Source organism: Phaethon lepturus, unplaced genomic scaffold (assembly GCF_000687285.1).
Source record: "Phaethon lepturus isolate BGI_N335 unplaced genomic scaffold, ASM68728v1 scaffold20594, whole genome shotgun sequence".
In the NCBI taxonomy this organism is placed as follows: domain Eukaryota; kingdom Metazoa; phylum Chordata; class Aves; order Phaethontiformes; family Phaethontidae; genus Phaethon; species Phaethon lepturus.
This window is the reverse complement of record NW_010535744.1, coordinates 51,998-73,806: the sequence shown is the minus strand read 5'-3', so window position 1 is coordinate 73,806 and position 21,809 is coordinate 51,998. Positions and strand designations below refer to the sequence as shown.

The following is a 21,809-nucleotide window of genomic DNA, read 5'->3' as shown; positions in this document are numbered from 1 at the left end:
TGCGGCGACCAGCGCAGGTTCCGGAGCCTCTCCTCGCTGCGGGCGCACCTGGAGTACAGCCACAGCTACGAGGAGAGAAGCCTCCTGACGCAGGGCAGCCTGCTTTCACCCCTGAAAGACGCGGAGCTGATCTCCCCGCCGGAGCCCGCCACCCAGGGCGGCCCGGGGAGCCCCTCCGGCGCCGTACAGCAAAAAGGCTCCTACCTGAATTTTTGCGATGCGTCCTGCGAGAGCGCGAAGCGCGGGCAGCCTCTGGAGGTGGAAGCTGAACGGCCCGTCTCCTACGTTGCAAACTATGTGCCGGTTGGCTCTCCCGGCGAGCAGATTTCTAAAGCTGGCCTCCCGGCCACTGACTCCAAAGCCTCCTTCGAGGCACACGTCAGGGAAAAGTTTAACAGGATGGTAGAGGCCGTGGACAAAACGATTGAGAAGCGAATTGACAAGCTTACCAAAGAACTGGCCCAGAAGACGGCGGAGCTGCTGGAGGTGCGGGCAGCGTTTGTGCAGCTGTCCCAGAAGAAGCAGGAGGTGCAGCGACGGGAGCGGGCCCTGAGCAGGCAGGTGGACGTGGCAGTGGAGATGATTGCAGCCTTGAAGCAGCGCCTCACCGAGTCCGAGGAGGAGCTTCACCGGAGAGAGGAGTAAGTGGGGAGGCGAGAGCTGATGGCTTTGCGCCGGCTGGCCAGCATCTGGCCAGTGAAGGCCTTAGGGGAGAAGAGAGGAGATGCTTTGGTTGCTTGCTGATTATGAAAGGGCCTGGTGCTCACCAGCTACTGATTGCTCTTTTTCTGGAGTTGTAGCCCCTGTGACCGTGTCCCCTGCAAGGCAGGGGACAGCTCCCCAAATAGGTGGCTTTCATGCTTGACTCCCCAGTGACTAACTTTTACACCCTCTAATGCCCGTGTCTGTGTCCCTGGTTTCATGGGAGTAGGGACAAGTAGAAGCTATCATGGGCATGTAATCTGATTTACGCTGACACCTCTAATCCGTTATCTTTTTAAGAAGAGATGGGTGAATAATTGCTGGAGGAAGTGTAAGAATACCGAATAGCACCTTCTCCTTGAAGTCATCCCACACTGGTCAGCAGGCTGCCTGTGGCGTGGGATGGTCTCCATGCAGCAGCAAAGCTGTACTGGAGACAGTGCTGAAAAGGCCACGTCCAAGTAGGTGCTTTAGACGGACGCAGAACTGAAACTGGAATTGCTTATATGGGAACGGGAAGCAGATGCCAGAGTCGTTCTGACTAACCTAGGCCATCTAAAAATATGCTCATGATGCATCCATTAAAAATGTAGTGATAGCTGATATATTATTTATACATGAACTACTTGGTTTATTCAGCACTTGCTGAAACCTTTCAGGCTTTTTGGAGCAACTTATTTTAGAGGAATGCAAATAAAGAGCCTTGGTAATGGAGTGCCTGTAAACCAATTCATCAGCTTACAAAGAGAAGATGAAAAGTGCTAGTTGCCATGACACTGATCTTAGAAGAAATAAGGAAGGTGGTGTAGGAGTTCAGTGTAGGAAGTTTGGAGGGCTTTCATCATTCCTTCCTGTAGTCTAGGGACTGGAAAGAAAAGGTGATGATGCGTCCTGTGTCAGTAAGAGTCATCTGTCTGGAGGCAGTGCTATAGATTTCCCAGAAGAGGGGACAGCAAAGGTGGTGGGATTTGAGCCTCTGGGGTGTGTATCTTCCTTGAAGGGATATTCCACAGAACCTCTGATTTTTTAAATACCAGGTGATCCTCATGGAGGAGAAGATTGAAGAACTCAAGATAAAGCTAAAGATAATAGTATAACTGAGACAGATTTGAAAGTATGCTGGGAGGAGGCCATGAAGATAACTTACAGTTTGAAGCAGTTTTGGTATTCCCATCTAGCCAGGCTTCCTATATGGGCTCTTTCACAGTGTGATTCATTCTACTTCTTCTAGAAAAGTATCTTAGAGGGAGAGGGATTGCTCTCTGGAGGTCCTTCCTCCCTCTGCAGACTAGAGGGGGACCTGAGCATCTAGCCTAAGATGGCTGCTTACCTGAACTTCAGATATCTAAAGTTAAGTGGTATGAATCTTGCCCCAAACTGAACACAGAATGTGTTTGGTTTTTTTTAAAACTCAAGGCTTGAGATCCACAGGGAAAACATGTCTGTCAGGAGAAAGCAGAAACAATTCAGTGGAGCAAAACCAGAGTTCTGCAGTGCTGTAGAAGAAGAAAAGAGCTTGTGGAAAAAGAGGAAGTGAGGAATAAAGTTATCTGGGTAGAAGGAATGGGTTATGATACAGGGAGGACGGCAAAGGACACTGATCTGGGAAAAGAACAAGACAGCAAAAGTTGTACTTTTTAACTATATTGGGAAAAGGCATGAGGAAGAGGCTGCTTGCCCCCTTAGCAGACTGCTTACCTGCAGCAGTGACAGGCTGTGGTTCTGAGGCCAGAAAAGACTGAACACAGAATGAGAGAAGTGGGGAAACACTGACCTTCACAGTAGGATGTTGCCAGCTCAGGAAAGGGGCAAGAGCTCAGATAATTGCTGTTATAATTCTATCCATCTCTAAAGGAGGAGGGTGAATGCCTAAGCAGATGAGGAGGTAGCTCCTAAGGTGGTGTTACAGGGAAGACTGAAGGTTATTTTACTCGTAAGAAACACAGCCAAAAGAGGCAGCTGCACAAGAGACTTCACCTGAGTACCCAGAGTATTGCTCTTCTAGCTAGCTTGCTTCAGCTTTCAGTAAAGGACATGACAAAAATTTAGAAGCAAAAGCAGCAATAGGAATGAGTGAATAAATATTACACAGTGGTGTGTTGATTTCCAAAAGTAAATGGGCCTAATGCATGCTAGTGGATAGGGTGAAAGAATATCAGCCCAGAGTACTGAGGGGGGGAAGAGAGGACTCCTAGTGTGTTCCTGAACGTGCCCATGCCTAGACCCATAGCATTGCGTCTTAGAAGTCACTCTGAAGGTACTCTGAGGAGACTGGGAGGGTAGGCATGGTGTAAGAATAGGTAGAGTTCACCTAGGAAAAACTGAAAATATGTTATTTTTTTCTTGTTCAGATGGTTCCTGCATTTCCCATCTTGGGGGATAACAAGGAATAGTGCCATAGAAAAATGCACTGTATGGTTTTTCCACTTAAAAGGTCATCATATAATTAGCAAATTGAGAAGGAAGGTAGATATAATGAATGCTTTGTGAAAACAGGACTAGTACTTCTAAGGGCTGCTTTTCAGATTTGAACTCTAAAACTGCCTGAGTTACTTAGCGTTGTGCCAGCTGCAGAGAGGCAGTGGATGGCATGCCCTAGTAGAGGAGAGAATAAAGGATGGTCATGACTTTGATAACAACAATGTCACTTGTCTGGTTTTCTCATGGACTGTTGGTAAATTCTGAGACCTGTCTACATATTCAGTCCTTTATGTCTTCATAAACTCACTTGGTGTGCTGAAAAGACTTTCTCCTTCAAAAAAGGAGGATCTCAACTTTGGCTTTGATTTCTGGAAAAAGTCCAGATGATTAGAAAGCCAAACAAGACTGATTAATGGAAATTGCAGAAGCAGGAGTTCTCACTGCAGATTGTGGAAAGTCAAAAGCAGCCCTTAGGGGCTGCTTTGATACTTGCTGACCTTCAGAAATAAATGCTTTCATCAGTTTCTGTGGATTTTTTTTTTTGTAAGCAATCTCATGAATATGGATAACTTTTCCCAAAACTAGCATTGATATTGAGCCACTATAGCTAGAAAAGTTTTTCCTCTTTGTAGGAGGAAAAAGAAAACACCTTGTTCCCTGTAACACCTCCTTATTCTATTTCTAAGGAAGTAAAGGAAACCAGTCTTCCTTGGCCTCTGAATGGTTGTCCCTACTACTAGAGATCCTGCAATATGGTGCATGTGAAGGCAAGAAATGGTTTATAATCAGTATGCACTTCTAGATCTCAGAGACTGAGGTATGGCTACTCTAGATCAGTCTGAGGGTGAGAAACAACTCCACAAACTATCCAAAAGAAGAAAAAAAATTCTAGTCCAAATCTTACAGAAGGTCACAAAAACTCTTCTTTGGAGGCTCTTCTAGTGAAGCAGCTGAAAACTTTTATGGCGATCCCTTCAAGTAACTCTTGAAAAATAACAGTGTTCTGATAAAGAAGTTACAGGTGTTTATACTGGGCCCATATTTGTGTATTCCTCTGTATCCACCTACTCTTTCAGTATATGAATGGACAATCGCTATCAGTGATCAAATTACTCCATAATATTGAATTTAACAGACCAGTATATTTCCATCTTTATGAAATATGCCCAGGTAAGCCAGGGACCTATCTGGGCTGTTAGGCTAGATCTGCTTCTACATGTAAGAATGAAAGAACTAACCAGATATGGAAGGTAGAAGAGGATGTATTTGCGGGTTTAAGCATCACTCCTGACCTATATGTTGGCTATGGGGGGAAAAAAAAAAAAGTTGGTGTTTAAGAAACTTCCTTGTTATAAGGGTATACAAGAAGATGACAGGAAACAGTGCAATTGCACTTTGGGTAATGGATCTGATTGTGAAGTGAAGTAAGAAAGCTTAGGGAAAGGAAAAATGTGCGTTAGCAAGAATAATTTGGTTAGGAAGCCCCAAGAAGTCTTAGGGAGAAGAGCGCTAAATTCTTTGTTTAAATGTCAGGGTTTCCTGAATACGGAGATGGAGCTCTTCTAGGCCCTGCATCTTTTCTTTGTGCCCAGCCTAGCAAAGGCAGACATTGCACTGCTGTGACTCTGGTAGTCCTGAGCAGAGGCAGTAGACCTGAGGTCACTTTGGCTTGATGGAATTTCATTTCTACCTCTCTGTTCTACCTGTAAAAGCCCGTATGTCCTGAGCTTTTGCCTGGACCAAGCACGTGAGATAGAGACATAAAAACTGTGATCCACCAAGTGGTCAGAAGATGGTTTCTCTGATGTATTCTTCAAAGCAAGCAGCAAGTCTGTAAACATCATAGAGTAAATTTTTCTCAGAGTTGCATTGTTGTTGCTAATTAAAGCACTAATTTCAAATGACAGAACTATGAGGTTTTACTGTTGACCTCTTATTCCAATGAGAGGGAGGAGTGTTGGTTTAGGCCACCAGCAGCCACAGGACTACACATTTGCAGAGTTTCTAGGGTCAGTAAGGTTATTTCTTTAGACTTGTCAGTTGATTACTTCTTGTTTGTTTCAAATAAAGCCTGTAGCAGCCCAATAAAGGCAGTGATAAAGTGAAGATACCTTTTTAGTTAAATTCTGTTTCTGTTCCCTTACAAAAATGGCTGCGCTAATACGCACACAGGTTCATGCTGTTATACTAGTGTGATGCCCTCATGGAGATTAACTGTATTGAGAGGTAGGACGGGTGGAGGTACCACAGTAACTATACTAATACATGGTTGAAGTAGTATTACTCTAAGCACAGAAAAGTTTTATGGCAGTCACTCATTCCCATATTTAGAAAGTCCAAAGGCCAAAGCTTTTTTTTATTAATGGGGGGGTGGGTGGGGTGGAAGAAGACTGGATGTTGTAGAGAAGGCGCAGCTACCAAAGGCGGGTCACCAGTTCACCAACCTGCTTCAGTTGGGCCCTGGACAGTTTTGGCAAATGATGGCTACAGGGTCAAGCTTTCACCAGAGCTGCTGAACAAAGGAACGATTTAATTAGAAAATGTGCTCCGAAAGGGATTATTCAATGTTTGATGAAGGAGAATGCAACTCAGAGTGAGTAGTGTGATCTTGAAGATAATGCAGAAGCCTGCCCAAAGGGAATAAGGGAATAAGACTGTGTTGAATAAGATATCAAGAAAACCATTGAAACTAAAATCAACTATGAACTTAACTTCTAGAGGACACAGAGAGGCTTGATTCTGGAAGTTATATAAGAAAATGAAACTAGTAGAGTTTGATTTTCAGTAAGTTTGAACAGGGTAAGCATTTGAAGGTAACTTCCAGTTGAGGACCATAACTTCAATGGTGACTTAAACAATTTAACTTTGTCTCCTAATTGTCGAGTAAGAGCATTAATATAGCACGTTGCCATATCTCTGACAGTAATTTCTTTAACCAGTCTAATGCATTTGTTCTGAGACCGTCTGGTCACGCCTCTGCTCTGGCATACCCTGGAATGCAAGGGCTATTTCAGAAAGGCCGTGGTGGGGAGTAGTTATTCTTGCCAGTGGCTTCACCTTAAACTTGCAATTAATGGAATTATCTGTGCAAGTAACACCTCGACAATGGGATTAAGAGTTGGCTTTTAGAGGTCACTGCAATTTATGCTTTGAAACAACAGCTTTCCTTAAAATACGAATTTCAGTTGTACAACAAAACAGTTTTGATTTTCCTCTAAGTAGAATACGACCACAACTACACACTGTTGTTCAACCCTCAGTTTCAGGTGGTCCCACTCCCTCTTCCCCGTTTCCTTTCATCTTCCCACTCAGAACCCAGCCCAGGCTGCATTGGTTCAAGTGTAGCATGACTATCCCACAGAATGGCTCTGTGAAATAAAGCATTTTAATCTTCACAGTGTCACCCCAGTAAGTTCAGGGCTCAGATCTGGAGCACAGCCCACTGAATGGGTGCAACTGGTAGGACAGTAACTTTCTGAGGGGAGGAGGTGTGAACCTCTTAAATAAAGGGTGCCAGTAGTGGTGTAGGAACGTGAAACTACAGCCTAATGAATTAACAGGTAGCAGCCTTCAGGCAATAACACCAATGGGATGATGGATGAGGTCCATGGCATTAATACTTAATGAATGTATATATTTTAAATTTTTTCACAGGTAGATCACTTGTGAAATTTTCACAAGTCACTTTACTACTTACTGTAGTAGGAATTTTCCCATCTTCAGGTGAAATATGTGTTTGGTTTTCTATTGATTTTAGGCAGAGTTATTCCAAATGCAATTCTCTGAAGGCATTTGATACTTGGGTGCAGAATCTGCATAAAGCCTCATGCTTGTCCCCACCTACAGAGAAGTTGCAGGTGTTGAAGTTGCTGTAAATAGTCCTGGGGCCAGTATTACGCATCTGTAGGAGGGCTTGGTCGCAACGTGAGAAATTGTTAGCCCTTCTCATCAGTTGTTAAGGAGCTGGAGCTGTCCCAACCTCCACATCTACTCTGTGTCACATGCTTAACTGCTGAAAGCCATGCAAACACTAAGGGCATCTGCAGGGTCCACATGCCAGCAACTGCTCGAGTCGACAAGAACTGCAGCTCACTAGTCCTGCAAGGAGCACTGTATAATCTAGTGGTAAAGGCAGAAGAGTAAATGTCACCTAGTCCGTCTATGATTTATAATTTTATTTACCACATCTCAGGCTGTTTCATGACAACAGCCTCCATAAAGAAGGTTTCAGGGTAAGTTTCAAGGCAGGCTATCCGCAGTTTTTCTGTGAGGGCAGCTAGGATGCAGTTGGAATGCAAACCACCAAACTAGTTATGTCTGGTTAACTGTAACAGGTTAGCTCTCTGGCAAAGTCAGATTAAAATAAAAGCGTTGGCAGCAAGTCTTTCTTGCCTACAGTGTGTCCTTCCCTCTGCACTTGTTTTTTCAGCTGAGCACCTCTGAGTTGCCTGCTGCACTGCAATAAATTTCCCCCAGACTCCTCTGGCTCTGGGAAGAGCTCTTCTCTGGCAGTACAGGCACCTCCTGCTCCTCTTGGACACCTCCCAGGTTGCATCCCCCTTGTTTTTCCCTCTCAACTCACCCTGTCACCACAAGCTGCTGGCAGTTCAATGTGCTCTCTGGGCAGCTATCAGCGACCTCCCCTCCTGAAGGGTTTTGTCCGACAAGTGCAACAAAGACAAGCAAGAAACGCACCTTTCTCCCTGCTGCCCAGTCACACCCCTTTAACAAACCGTTTTGCTATACAGTGTACTTAGTATCATAAACTATAAGCAAACAGATGAAATCACTGTGCTATCCATTACAGAAATTTACAGAGATCTGAGCTGCACTGAGCATCATCTACTCAGAAAATTTAGTAGCAGGATCTAGAGCTTAACAGTGCTACAGCGAGTGCCAGGGTGCAGCTGAGTGAAAAGGGGCATGAGGCTGCAGGCTGACAGGCAGAGAGTGAACAGAGGAGCAGAGCAGAGTGGGAAAGAGATGAAGCTGAGAGCAGAGGAGTTCACAAGGGGAGTTAATAACTCTACATAACCTTTTCTCAATATAGCAGCAGTGCTCCAGACGTAGGCTAGTTGGCCCAGGGTAGCAGAGACCTCTCATTGGAAAGGGCAATGCTTCAGGTCTGAGCCAGGCTTTAGCAAATGATTTCTGTTTCAGGTGAGTGCTGCTGATGAGGCTGTTCTGCCAAGACACAGAGCCCAGCGGGCCTGTGCTGTTGTGCTCTGGTTTATGCCTCTACCAAGTGGGCCCCACCATATTCATGGGCTCAGCTTCCCCCTGACTTCATGAGGAGCAGCATCTATCTTTTCACAAGCATAAAGCAGAGAGTAAAAGATAGAAATTGTATCACATCACTCCCAAAAAACTTGGCAGAGGCCTGGAGAAATAATTTGAAAGTAACATAAGGAACATAAGCAAAAAATCAGCACAGATACCTAGAAATAGAATTGAAGGGAGAGGGTCATCAATATGGCTAAGAAAAAGTCTGGGCGAACTACAAGAGATAAGGAAGGCAATTAAACAGGTAAACAGTGGCTGCAGGAATCTACACGAGTTCTTTGAACCATTTCCCTATTGTTCATGGTGAGAGGAGGGTAAAAATTCTTCTGGGAACTCCCTTCAGATAGCCAAGGCATAGCCATCGCGTGGAGCGAGTTCTCTGAGGCAGAGGTGTTGGAACAAGTAGAGAGTCTTATTAGCAGTCACTCCTTGGGGCTTGATGTTGTTCTGAGAGATGAGAATGAAGTGGAAACAAAGAAAGTAGCTGAACTGACAGAAGTGCACTGCTTATCAGGACAAGGCATGTGACCAAGACCTAGTGGGTGGGTATATTCTGGCTCCTGTCTTTCTCAGAGTGCTGGTACCATTTCAGCCCAAAGGAAAATTTTTAGATAAAAGTTATTAAAGGCAGGTTCATAGGCTGTACAGAGGCAGCTAAACAGAGAAAAATGATGGAAATGCTACTACTGCTGCTGGTAACAGTTCCTACAAATAATGGCATGTAGGATGCCAAGTTATCTTGAGTAGTCTAGAAAGCAAGGAAAATGCTAGGGTATTTATTGACATGATGTGTCTGTTCTCCTGATAGTCATCTAAGTCTTCCAGAAAAAACACTGCTTCCCCCTGTCCCCTTTATGGCACAGCTTACTGGTGAGATATTTGTAGGAAAGGAAAATTTGTGGGTGATCTATTCATGCCATGGAGCGGTCAATTAATGAATGCTTTTTAATTACCTTTGCTGAGACAATTACAAATGTTAGCATTCTTTAAAAACAAATGCCAGGTACTTGATGCTGGTGGCCTCCCACTGCAGCGAAACATGCAAGCTGAATGCGGCCCCAGGAGGGACATCCTTGTGGTGTCCCAGGCTGGTGGCTCCCCAGTCTGCCCAGCCTTCCTGCTGGAGGGCCAGCAGCCTGGCAGGTCATGTGCAATTCTCCTTCCTTACCCAAAGGGTAAGGGCTTTGGAGCTGACCTGCTGAGTTTCTGTCCTTTTGAGCTTCCTGTCCACTGTAAAAGAGGAGCACGACAGAGTGCCAAGGGCTTCAGGTGGTTCCCATGCTAATGCAAAACCAGAGTGGCATCATGAAATCAAAGAAGTTACAGTGCTGTAAGTGCAGTGAGAATAAAGCCCTAAAATTGTCCTTAATGAGTTTAGATTGGCTTCTTCCTAAGCATTCCTCAGTGGCTTTTTATTACCAGGTTGGTCTGGGCAAGCTAATAATCACAGAAACTGTACAGAGCCTTGAAATGGAATGGATTAGCTGAGCTTAACAAACAAGGTACCTCTCTGTTTCTTAAGCCAGATTGTTTGGGTGAGTTAATATAAACTAATATTCATCAATGTTCTTCGTCCAAACAAAACGTGCTTCTTTGTACCTAATTCCTACCTTTAGATCAGCCATGCAAACAGCCTCTTGCTGCACTCAGCTATGGTATAGAGCAAACAGACACAGCCTGAATCCTTGATGGCAGATTTCCACAGCTGACCACTTGTGCCTAACTCTTCTTAGCACAAAACAGCTAACTATTAAAACAACTATACTGCGTTAAAAAAACAGAATGCAGAGAAACTTTGGATTTGTTGTAAACAAGCTAAGCTTTGAAAGGTTATTTCTGCTATAAACTCTTTCCTAGTTTCTGCTTAAAACGCTTTTTCCTCAGGCAATGTATTTCTACCAAGCAATCATGCCTTTTCTCATTTGGCAAGAATTGTTTCCCCCAACTCCCACTCCCTTGGTTTTGTACAAAGTAAAAACTAACATGGTTTCATTGGCAGAGCAAAAACTGGTTATCCAGGCATTTATTAACTGGGAAGTCCTACATGCTCAGATTTGCCATTTTTCGTAATACGTGCTTGACTCTGTAACCAAACTTCTCCCACCCAGAAAATCCTGTGATATCAGATGTCCAAATGGTGTCTCTATTGCTGGTAGTAAACTGATAATATGCAGAGCACTTCAGAATGAGCTATGTCTCAATACCGAGCTGGTACCTTTCACAGTCAATGGTGCTATCTGTTTCTTCCAGTTGTGTTACCAGAAAAGAAACATGTTTAAACTCCTGACCTAAAACTTGCCCTTCCCACGCACATACTCCTTGGTCTATAATCTGTAGATTATCTGTTAATCTCCCGTGTTCCCAGTAGGTCCAGATCATAACACTGCCCTTTGACATACTTGCAGGATTGCAGCCAAAATGAAGTTTAATGACCACAGTAGCCTCTTTTAAGTTAGGAACCACCCCAGTAGCAACATTAAACTACCATTGTAAGATTATGATGAACTGTGAAGATGAATTTGGGGTTCATCCATTTCTGTTGATGTTTCAGGGCTGATATTTACATAAGTTAAAAAAAAAGAGAGAGAAAGTGGATGTAGCTGTCCCCAGATACTTCAAAAGGTGATGCTCAATGACAGTTCTACCCTGTGGACCACTAAGGACTATTTCCAAGAGACCTAATAATGTGACAAAAAAACCTAAACCCACTGCCCATAAATTTAAATTCAGCATTCAGGGTTCCAGATCTTCATTGTGTCCACAAAAAGGCTGAAATCTTTTAATAGAGGTGAAGGACAGTATTTAGCCACCATAGGCTATCGCCATGAAAAACGGGAGAAGCATCTGCAATTTTTTGACAGCAGCGAGATCAGGGCCCTTGCCATTATTTAAACGTGTCTTCTTTGCAATGTTTCTGTCTTGCAGAGAAGTTGTTACTTTCAACCACTTCCTGGAAGAAGCAGCAGAAAAAGAGGTGCGGGGAAAAGCCAGGCTCCAGCACTTCATTGAGAACCTGTTGCAGCGCGTGGATCTGGCAGAAAGGCAGCTAGAATATTACCAAAATCAGAAGATGGTGTGCAACCACACTGACGTCAGCGAGCACGTGGTAAGCTAGCAAAGTCCTTCCCTTCAATGTCACCGACCACCAGGGGTAAAGTATGGAATTTGAATATGGCTGGTCTCAGTGGGACAGGCTAATTGCTACTCCGGACATATTTGGATTCATAAAATGTTTCTTTAAACATGTTTTATTTATGTTTTAAACTGCCACTTTGCATGAAGTGAAAGGACTAGAGAGTGTAAGAGCAGCAATTGCCAAAGATGGCGAAGAGAGAGCAGAGAATAATGAAATATTTGCCAGATACTTACTTTTTTCCCCCAGCTTTGGCTATTGCTGCTGTTACCTTTGCAGGAAACACTTTTCTTAATGTCACTTAGTGACTTGGCAGTTCCTTGGAGATGTCTAAAGATTTTCAAGAAGATGTGGATCCCTGTAGAGGACATGTCAGCCTGCTGGCAAATGGGCTTGCTTTCCATGGTTACCTATCACGGGACTTTCAGAAATGGTGAATGGATTCCCGCAGGCCTGTCCCCCACAGATTAGAAAACAAAGCAGACCCAACATTGTTTTTGAAAATACATGATTTCTTTAAAAGCCCTCACTATTTTAAACTCACTATTAATACTTAAACCTACAATGCATTGCATTTATATGGCAAGTTTTATCTGCATGACTTCCAAAGAACATTTCAGTTTAAATGAATACCCCGTGCTGCCTATGCTAAGTGACTGCTCCTCCTGGCAGGTGAGAGGAGGGGCATTTGATCATGCAGAGCGATGAACAGGTACATAGTGGTGGAAAGCAAAGGTTCCCATTGCCCCTCGCAAGACAAAGAACTGTAGACAAGACCTGAATAAATGTAGCTGTGCTGAAATCTAGCACAGGACATCTCAAACAGTGCCTGTGAGAACACTGAGGGGGACTGTAAAGATGGGCCTTGGTATTAAATCATCTCCCCTGCTCTTGATGTGTTTACTGGGATCCCTGGCTCAGCAGTGTCCCTTGGGGAAGGCACTAATTTTTGACGCAGCTGCCCTGCTTTCTGAGTGACTTCAGCATTCCTCTAAAGTCATCCATCCGAATACTGACCAGCCTGACCTTCAGGAGGTAATTACAGAAAAGCACACCGTGAGATGGCTCCAGACTCCATCCAAGACAGATGACAAGCAAAGTTAGGCTGGGCAAAAATCCATCTGCAAAGTGCAGACAATACCAGTGACAGAGGGAACATTTACAAGAACATAATCATTTCCAGATGCCAGATCTGACTTGCTTGGCTCAGTGACTTCATCAAATAATATTCAAAGGCTCAGTCTAGTAGCACTGATGGGAGACCAGTACAAAGAACTGATTTAGCACCCAGACCAATTTAAGCTGAGCTGGCATTAAATACCTCCTTTCCTGACCCCCACTAAAAGAGGGACTAGACAAAATGTTTCCATGCTGTGAACCCAACTGTTGTAAAAAATGAAGTCACGCAAAGTTGTGCTGGCAACTGAGGCCACGTTGTCCCTAACTGGTCTCAGGATTCAGTGTGGGAAGGGAGACAAACACTTTCTTGCCCTCCACCCTGCTGCTGTAGGCAGAGCCACGGGCTCATAGCTGGAGTTTCCTAGCTGCTTGTGCAAAGGAGATATATCACTGCAAAATGTATCACTGCAAAATTAAAGGCTCTGAGAGAAAGTTAATTTAATACAGCTTATTCAGGCACTGTCCCTTATTAATTATCTTAAACACAGTAATTACTTCTCATTGTATCCACACTGTTTAATCTAATGTGAATGATCTCTGTTCAGCCCACACTTCTTTAGCAATTTACTTTGATTATAGTTACGATAAAAGTAATGGGGAAAAAAATCCAACCACTAACAACTCACACATTACGAATTTTAAAAACAGATGTAATAAGTTGGAGGAGCAATAATCCATAAAAGTGGGTTTTTTTCAGTTTCTTTCATGAGTATTCCTCTAGTTTTAACAGCAGGTGAGAATGGAAATATGATTTTGAAGACTGCGTATGTTTTATCCCTATACTTTAATTACTTGATAATGTAATATTAATATTAATAACCTGTTTCTGTTTTCTTTTCAGTTTACAGACATTTCATTAAATAAGAAACCCAGATGCCTGTATGTATATCTTTTTATTTTTCTCTTAAATACACTAACTTGACAACTTTACATTTCTGCTTTTGCATTTCACCTTATCCAAAAGCCTGAATCAGGTTGGATTTGAAACAGGTTCTATACCTATGATCTATATTTATGTATGTCATGTAATGGAGGAAAAACAGGTTTCTGCTAAATCAAAGCTAAAATCAGATATTCTTTAATGAAAGAAAAGGAATAATTTTCTGTTAAATGAATGACTCCTTCCTGCTGACTATAATAGCCTATTGCAAAGCTACAGCAGCTGAATCTCTTCAGCAAACACAGGCCAAGTTTCAGCTGAAAATATCTTTAGCATTTTGTAGGTAGGAGAAAGACAGTTGTTACTTCCTAGCTGACAGTAACACTGTCGACTTAAAAGTCACATGTAAGCAAACAAGTGTCCTGACAAAGCACCGGCCGTAACAACATCTCAGGTTACGCAGGCAGCTGTCCTGGGAGCAGCATAACTAATTGGGGCTGGTTTCCTGTGTCTCTGCGACTTGGTCATGAGTCCCCGCGTCTGGCTTGGAGCATCACCCGTGCTGCTTGGCCAAGTGACAGGCAGCGCATCCTTCCTCAGGGCAAGCTGTCTTAGTGGGAACACGAATTTGTGTCTTTTTCCCATTGCCGTGAAACCTGTTGTATCAGCACAGGTCTGAGACTTCTCCATCCCTGCCAGATTTGTTTGTCTGTGACCAAGGGGTTCAAGAATTACTGGAAGACTGAGACACACGTGAACAGATGGATGGGCGGAAAATAAACTAAAAATACTATGTATAGCCTACTGGGGTGGCATGGGGGCTTTTTGCTCTTTGGGTTGTTTTTGGTTTTCATCTATCTTAGTCCTAGCAGGCAATTGGCCAAGTACCCTTTCACCGATAAGCAGTGTTTGCATTAATAATTAACAGCATGGGGCTTTAGCTTTGTTTTTTTTCTAATTTTATTTTCATAGCTTTTATAGCTTCCCTCCCCAACTCATTTGAGATTCTGGAAAAACTTGATTGTCTAAAGTACACTTTGAGTGTGTTAACACTTTTCAGGCTTCTAGATGTCTTAATATGATCGCCATCAAGGAAAATAGAGTTAAAATATAACCATTGAATCCAGTGACTCAGTGAGATGAGTCCTTCCGCTGATGAGTCTTTGGTCTAAATATAACGCAGTTTGGTAAAACCCATTAATTGCTGACAAACAGTGGGAGTTCAAAGGCATATATGAAATTCCTTAGAGGTTTCTGTTTAACTACTGATATACTTCTCCTTTGAAAAGACACTGTCAAAACTAGAATTTAGTAGTAGTCTTTATTTGGAGTTACCAGATTAAAAATATCTAAACTTGTTCTACGAAGCAGAGAGGATAAAGGAGAGGATGCTCAGAGGGGTAGGAAAGTTTTATTTTGCTCTGCCTGTTTTGTGGATGAATCCAGCATTTGCATTCACCACACCAGCTTTTTTAAGAGCTGTAACTCAGCTCGGTACATAAAATGAGGTTTTAATGATATGTACCAGTTGAAAAAATTGGGAAGCGTTACTAACCATCCAGAAAACTCAGTGTAATCTCAGGGGGTCTGGGGCTGCTGATGGCTTACATTGTTTGAGATCAATGGCTGAACGTGGAATCCCTCTTGCTCCAAGGCCTCCACCTTGCTTCCAGTTCCTTTTCTCCAGTTTCTCCTGGCTGTTTTCAGGAAATGCCCCACTGAGGGCATAGCAGACCTTTGCTGATGCTCACTAGCCATTTCTCAAAGGCACCGAGACTTGCCAGCACATCTGTGCCTAAATCAACTTTAAATGCCAGCTCCCATTGTGAAGAAGCTAAGAATTAGGTCTCTTGGAATCGTGAGACCTGTCTTGAAAAATACCTGATGTTTGTGAAATGAAGCAAGAATAGGATTGTTCTTAAGTGCCTGTGGCAGTGGGGTGCATTTAGTCACATCATTTCAGTCTTTTTCCATAATGCGACAGATTAGGAATATGTTTGAGTAGAAGTTCAGACTCTCACAGTCATTTGTATCAAGGAGCTGCTGTTTTCAATTAAAAAACATTTCTCGCATCTGGAGCTGGCAGCACTGCATTTCATGTGCAATGACCTGCATCTTCATCCATCTTAGATACCTTCTTACCCTGGCTGTGAATTAGGACAGACACCTATCTTCTCTACTATAAACTCATTCAATTTAAACACGGTTTACGTCTTTTAGGCAATGCCCTTTGATCATATTAACTTTGTCCTTCTTCTGGTGTTAATAGCATCATTCAGTGCAGCAGAGGAGTGACTAACACCACCTACAATCACCTGCAGTAACGCCTGGTTACTGCATGTGGTTTGGGAATAAATGATGTAACTTTTTCACCGTAACATCTGAGAAAAACAGAGCTTGTTTTTTAACAACAACTAAGTAATGAACTGTAACAAACAGTGCCGAAGAAGTGATCGCAAACCAGAGTGGCCAACACTTGTGCATTTACACAAGTCATTTCTAACCCCTAGCAAGTTGTCAGAGCCCAGGCCTGCAGCAGGCCAGCATGGCGCAGCACCTGCAAACTCCAGTTTGGACCTGCAACAGCATTTTCCCCAAAAAACTTCCCTGTAGTGAAGACTGGTTGGCAAAGCTGCCAACCAGATAAAACTGTTCTGCAGGTAAGGCTCGGTTCCTGTTCTGTCAACTAGTCCTCACTGCCTCCCACCAATAAATACAGAGGCTTTTGTGACACCCTTCTGGTCTGTTAAAGAGCAGGAGAGGGCTTGCACTGTAAACACTGGAACAACCACAGCTTTTTCTGAAACGGGCTTTGTCAAGTCTGCAATCTTGTTTAGCTCCCAGGAGAAGTAATACTACAGATACGTGGTTTCCAGAAATAACAAGCTATGGAAAGTAGCCCTACGGGAACCCTTAAGAGAATGACTTCTACATCAGCACATCTGTTCTTCACTTCAGTCACAGTGCTGGGCAGACATGAGCTGGTGCCTTACGTTCGTAGTGCTGCTGTTACACGACATGTATCTGCTGTAAAACATTTCAACGTTACGTTAAAAGGGACTGTAATGATCTTACTTAGCTAAACTGTGGAACTGCAGTAAAATTGCTGAGCAGAGGACATAGGTCAGCCTTTGCAGCACCAGGCACTGTGCTGTCACTCCACCTGAGCTCACCAATTTCAGCAAATCCTGCTGGGCCTGAACCATTGCAGAGAGAACAAAGAATTCAGCTTACTTTGTGCTCTTCCCATGAATTTCTGTATTCCCCCTTCCTCTTCTTCCGTTTCAAATCAAAGCCTAAAAGCAAAGTTAAAGTTTCCCTAGATGGGTGGCCATCATGAAGGCAGAGCATGGAGTTTCGTGAGCTACTGGCTGTTAGTAGCAGCCATAGTCCAGGGCAGCACTGAGGTCCCACCAAGAAGTTTCTACAGTTCCTGCACCCACTTTCTACTGTTACAGGTGCTGTGTGGTCTCCCAAAGACCATGGGCTGTTCATTCTTTGCAGAAAATTGCCGTGAACATGTGCATCTTTAAAATCCCTGTAGATCGCCAAGTTATGGGAATATAGACCTCCGTAAGGTCTCAGCAGTCCAAAATCAGCAGAACATTATCTGAATAAAACTGTAGATGAACATGCACGAAGAGTCCACCAGTAACACATGTAGGGGTTCTTACAGTGAGGGATGCTTTTGAGTATTGAGAAATGTAATTCATCTTGCAACTCTGTTTTTAACTTTCAGCCTGGTCCTGTAAAACAAGGCTATTTCTGTCTTCAAAAATGTATGGGTTTGGGACATTTTGGGGGCCTTTTACTTTTCAAGACTGAATAATAGTTATTAATAATCACTATTATTAATTTCAGGAGCCGAGGAAGTCAACATGCTTCGTATAATATCCCTGACGCAAAGCCCCATTCCTTTCAAAAAGGAAGAATCTTACTGAAAAAAGCAAAGGATGAAAAAACCAGCTTGCAGTCAGTGAAATGCTTCTATGAACCTGCTGATTGCTCAAGAGAAATATGGAGAGCACAAAAGAAAAGTGAACCAGTCTGCTCTGCCAGGAAAGTGAGTGCAAAATCAAAGATGAGTAAGAAGGCCAGACCACTATAGGAATGGTTAGCAATATATAGTAATGCAGGAGCTCGGCTTCAACAGAACAAATATTGAATGAAGTTAGTCATCCTACTTTTTCCTACCCATCCGGCCATGCCAAAACATATCAGATAGGATATAGAAATATATACAGTATGGAAAATTTATATTATTTAGTAACGCCATTCCCTCTTTGGGCACTATAAGAGAAGTGATATTTTATTCAGTTTACATGGAGGTTTTTCTATTTATTTATTTATTTATAGAGCTTATTTTAAATGACTGCAGTTATCTTGCTGGGCAGTACTGTGGCTGTATGTTTAATTATTTTAGTGGCAGCATGTGGCTTGGTAATTTATTTTCCATCTGTGCTGTTGCTGAAGTTAAGAAGAATCCATTTAATCGGCACCTAAATAGTCAATCTTTCAGCTTATGTAGGTATAAGATCAATGATTAACTGTTACCTGCACAGACATACTTAGATGCAAAAGGTTTACCTGAGTTGCTTGAAGGCTGTTTACAGCAGTAGATTGCTACCTTGGATTTTCTGCCATAAGCCCGTTCAGGCACATTTCCATATTTTATTACATATATTAAGCTGGTCAATCCTGCCAGCAGCCATGTTGTCTGTTGGTACAAGTTTGGGCTGCTCTAGTGTCTTAAGCACAGCTTTCAAATTCCAGAAGCTTTATGGTTTTGCCGTACGTGCCAGCCTCTGGTGTCACTTAGCGAGGAGACCAGAAGTTGGTACCGCAGTCCTGACAAGCACGGACCGCATTGAGCCAGAGGAGAAGTTTTGGTACCAAGTGCCGGCAGCAAGTTATCAGCTGTGGTGCAGCAAGTGAAAGGCTAAAGCAACGTGTTCCAGGGCACGGCACCACGATCAATGTCTGTGCTTGAGTTTAGCCAAAATGTAGCTTTGATTGTAGCCAAAATCCTTCACATTTTTGTCTCTGAAGGATCTTTACAAGACTGAGAGATCCCTGAATTTCAACTGAAAACCCAAGAGCCAGGAAGTTAGAGACAATTGCAGGACGGGAATGTGCATGTTTACATTGGTTTGTGCCAATTAAAAGGATCCTTATTTATCGGAGTATTTATCAAGATGATTTTTTGTGTGTACAGTTTTTTGGTAACATGAATCCTCATACCATGTTTACAGATCTGAACATCCTGTTGATGTTACTGATAAAATTTGTTTTCTCAAGAAAAAGAAAGGATAGGTGAGCCAAGTCTATGTAACTTATTTTTTAAATGCTCATAACAATGTAAATTGTTTATGTGGAAGGTGATTTTTACAGTATGTGTACAAAGATTTGTGAAAAATGTTTTTCATTTTTTATAACTATGACTGTAAGCAGAACTGAGTATTAAAAGACAGTGTATCACTATGATTACTGCTGCAATAAGCATCTGAGTTGCAATATTTTTAAAAGCAGAAAATGACCGATCAGTCAGCTAGGATCAGGTAGCTACAGATGTCATACATTTGTCAGTGTACAGAGCTCCCAGAAAGTAGCAGAGTTAAAAAAGAGAGTATTATTCCTCACTTTTATTTTAAATAGTGTATATGGAACAATCAGATATATGTTTAAAGTTTCTCAACACTGTTTCAGTAGAAAGTCACAGTGTAAAACCAATTCAGGTATTTAGTTTGTAATGACATTTTAATATTTATTTAACTACATCACAAGGCCACACTTGGCCTTATGCTAGGCATTGTGTGTGGTGAAGAGGAGTTGTTAATTGTGTTGCATGGGTTTGGGTCAGATGGTGTGTTACGACAACTTTTTAGGCAAGCCACAAAATAGAAATATCCTTGAGTTTTTTCTGTTGCTTCCCACATCCTTTTACAAACCTGAAAAAATGACCCTTTTTGAAAATAATCAAGGTGAACTTTAGAAAGATAATAAAGTAAAATATATTCATCTGTTCCTTTATCCACTTGACACTGAAAGAATATATTTATTTTTAAATGCCTATCTACTCTATTAGTCACCAAAGTTAAGTGCAACTAGTAGTTCACAAATGAGATGTTTATTTTATTATTTATCGCACCAAAATCTTCACTGTAAGTTGTCCTTGTGGGGGAGGAAGAGAAACAGAGAGTAAAAGAAGTTGCATGTTCTTAAACTTTTTAAAGCCTAAGTTACAGTTACTTGCTGAACAAATGCCAGGTTAGTTAATTAGAAAGAAATTGGATTGTACTGTAACCCCAGATAAAGGTTTTTAGATAAACATTCTAATAATAAAGATATATTTCTCAGTTACTGTGTCGTTTAACTCTGTAAAATACAAAATCTACCCACCAGCAGAGAAAAAGACAAGAAACAGCAGCCCTGCTTGGACTTCTGCTTATTCCCCGGATAAACCACCACGTCAATGAAGTTGAGCTGTGATCTTTCAAAGCATTACAAATTAACCTGAACAACAGCTACAGCAGCTTGCCCACATAGCTTGCACGTCACCTGCCCCTCTCCTACTGTAATGATGCTTGAAAATTATTCTTGAGATAATCCACATGGTCAGATAACCTGCCCAAAGCAGAGGCAGGGGGGAGTGGTGAGAAGGGTCAGGCAAAGGAAATTAAGGGCAGAGGGGCTCCTGGGGAACGTAGGTGATAAAGTCTCCCTCACGCATTGCCAGTTGCTGAGACATTGTTTCATCAGGTATCTCCCTGGTTAGACTTGGAAAGAGAGGTTTTCCCATGGGGGAACCAGGTTCCTGTTGAGATGATAACCCATGGGAGAGGTGCTGTAGAAGACTGGATGAGGAGATGAGGTCACTTTGACACCTGAGAGCCTGAATAATGTTAATCAAGAAAAAAAGACTCCTTCCCAGTCATGTTTACGCAATTTACTAGCTCATTTTTAAAGTTAATGTCTGGTCATTGGCAGAACTTGGCTGCTGGATCTGCTCTTCATGTCCCATTAACAGAGGTGGAATGCTTGAGAAAGATCAGTACATGCACTAGGCTGAATATAATGTGTTAGCTTGGGGGGACTTTACGAGATAACACTGGAAATTAAAAATGTCAATTTTAAAATATTTTTTGAATCTGGAAGTGTTCTGACAAAGTTGACCACTCATCTTTGAAAATGAATTTGAAGCACAGTTAGCACATTTTGCCCTTTGAGATGCTTTGAAGACATCTAGGTGGGTTGTATGCTCACATCAAAGTGAGATTCAGTAGGACCTGGATGCCTCATTCCCATATACATTTTTAAAATCACACCTCTTCTATAACTAAAAACATCTCAGAGCAGTATGTATACTGGCTGGGACTTACAGGTGAGCTTTCTGCTTAAAATGTTCTGACTGACATACAGGCCAGGAAAACAAGAGCCTAATTGAAACCTAGTCCTTTAATTAGAGCTGTACATAGAAAAAACACAATCATTTTGAGATGCTCCTGCCAGTTGAAGAGAGACCATGTTTTTAAAGCAGTTGATGGCATCTGATCCCCGCTCTGCCTCAGTAGTAAAAACAGCCTCCTGCTACTCAGAGATCTGAACACATTTGTTTTGTTTCCAGGAGAGTTACTGGAAATATTCAACGGGATATTCATATTCAAAGGGATGACCACCAATTAGAGCACTTACTAGGTCAAACAAATTACCACTTCTATCATCCCTAATAATCCTTCCAAAGCCACTGGTTCTTTCAATCTACTTGAGAAAAATCCCCCTCTTCCCTCTCTTCACTCTGCGTCACCAGATAGTTGCCTCTATTTGTTCTTACCTCAGAGTAGTGCTGATTGTTTCCATACATCCTGTCTGAAGTGGCTGGAGTAGACTATTTTAGTGCTCTCTGCAGTGGGCATAGGCTTTTTTTTTTTTTAAATAATCCCAGAAGTGATTTTATGACATGAAACATACAACAAGCCCTTAAAAATAGATTCTGTTGTGACACGAACAAAATGTCCTTTCCCATTTTGTTGCTAATGCCATCCTCTATCTGGCCATGCTTTTTTTATTCTGGTCTCTTGAATTTTCATTTGTACTTCTCTCTAAGGAGAGGGAGGAACAAGCAACGTGAGGTAAATGCAATCATCAGCTTCACAAGCCTTTTCCCCCTCGCTGTCTCTGTCCTACCATTGCACACTGCAGGCAGGTAAAAGT

The 21,809-nt window shown here is 42.4% G+C and overlaps 1 protein-coding gene across 1 annotated transcript; it reads left to right on the top strand.

The window, feature by feature from the left end:
* Positions 1-3: 3 nt before the first annotated feature.
* Positions 4-17,706, top strand: ZNF365 (zinc finger protein 365; the record flags this gene model as incomplete). The annotated part of the gene is made up of 4 exons (XM_010285959.1): positions 4-641; positions 11,332-11,512; positions 13,560-13,597; positions 17,460-17,706. Coding segments are annotated over 4 exons (1,104 nt in total), but the record flags the coding sequence as incomplete, so codon positions are not given.
* Positions 17,707-21,809: the final 4,103 nt, after the last annotated feature.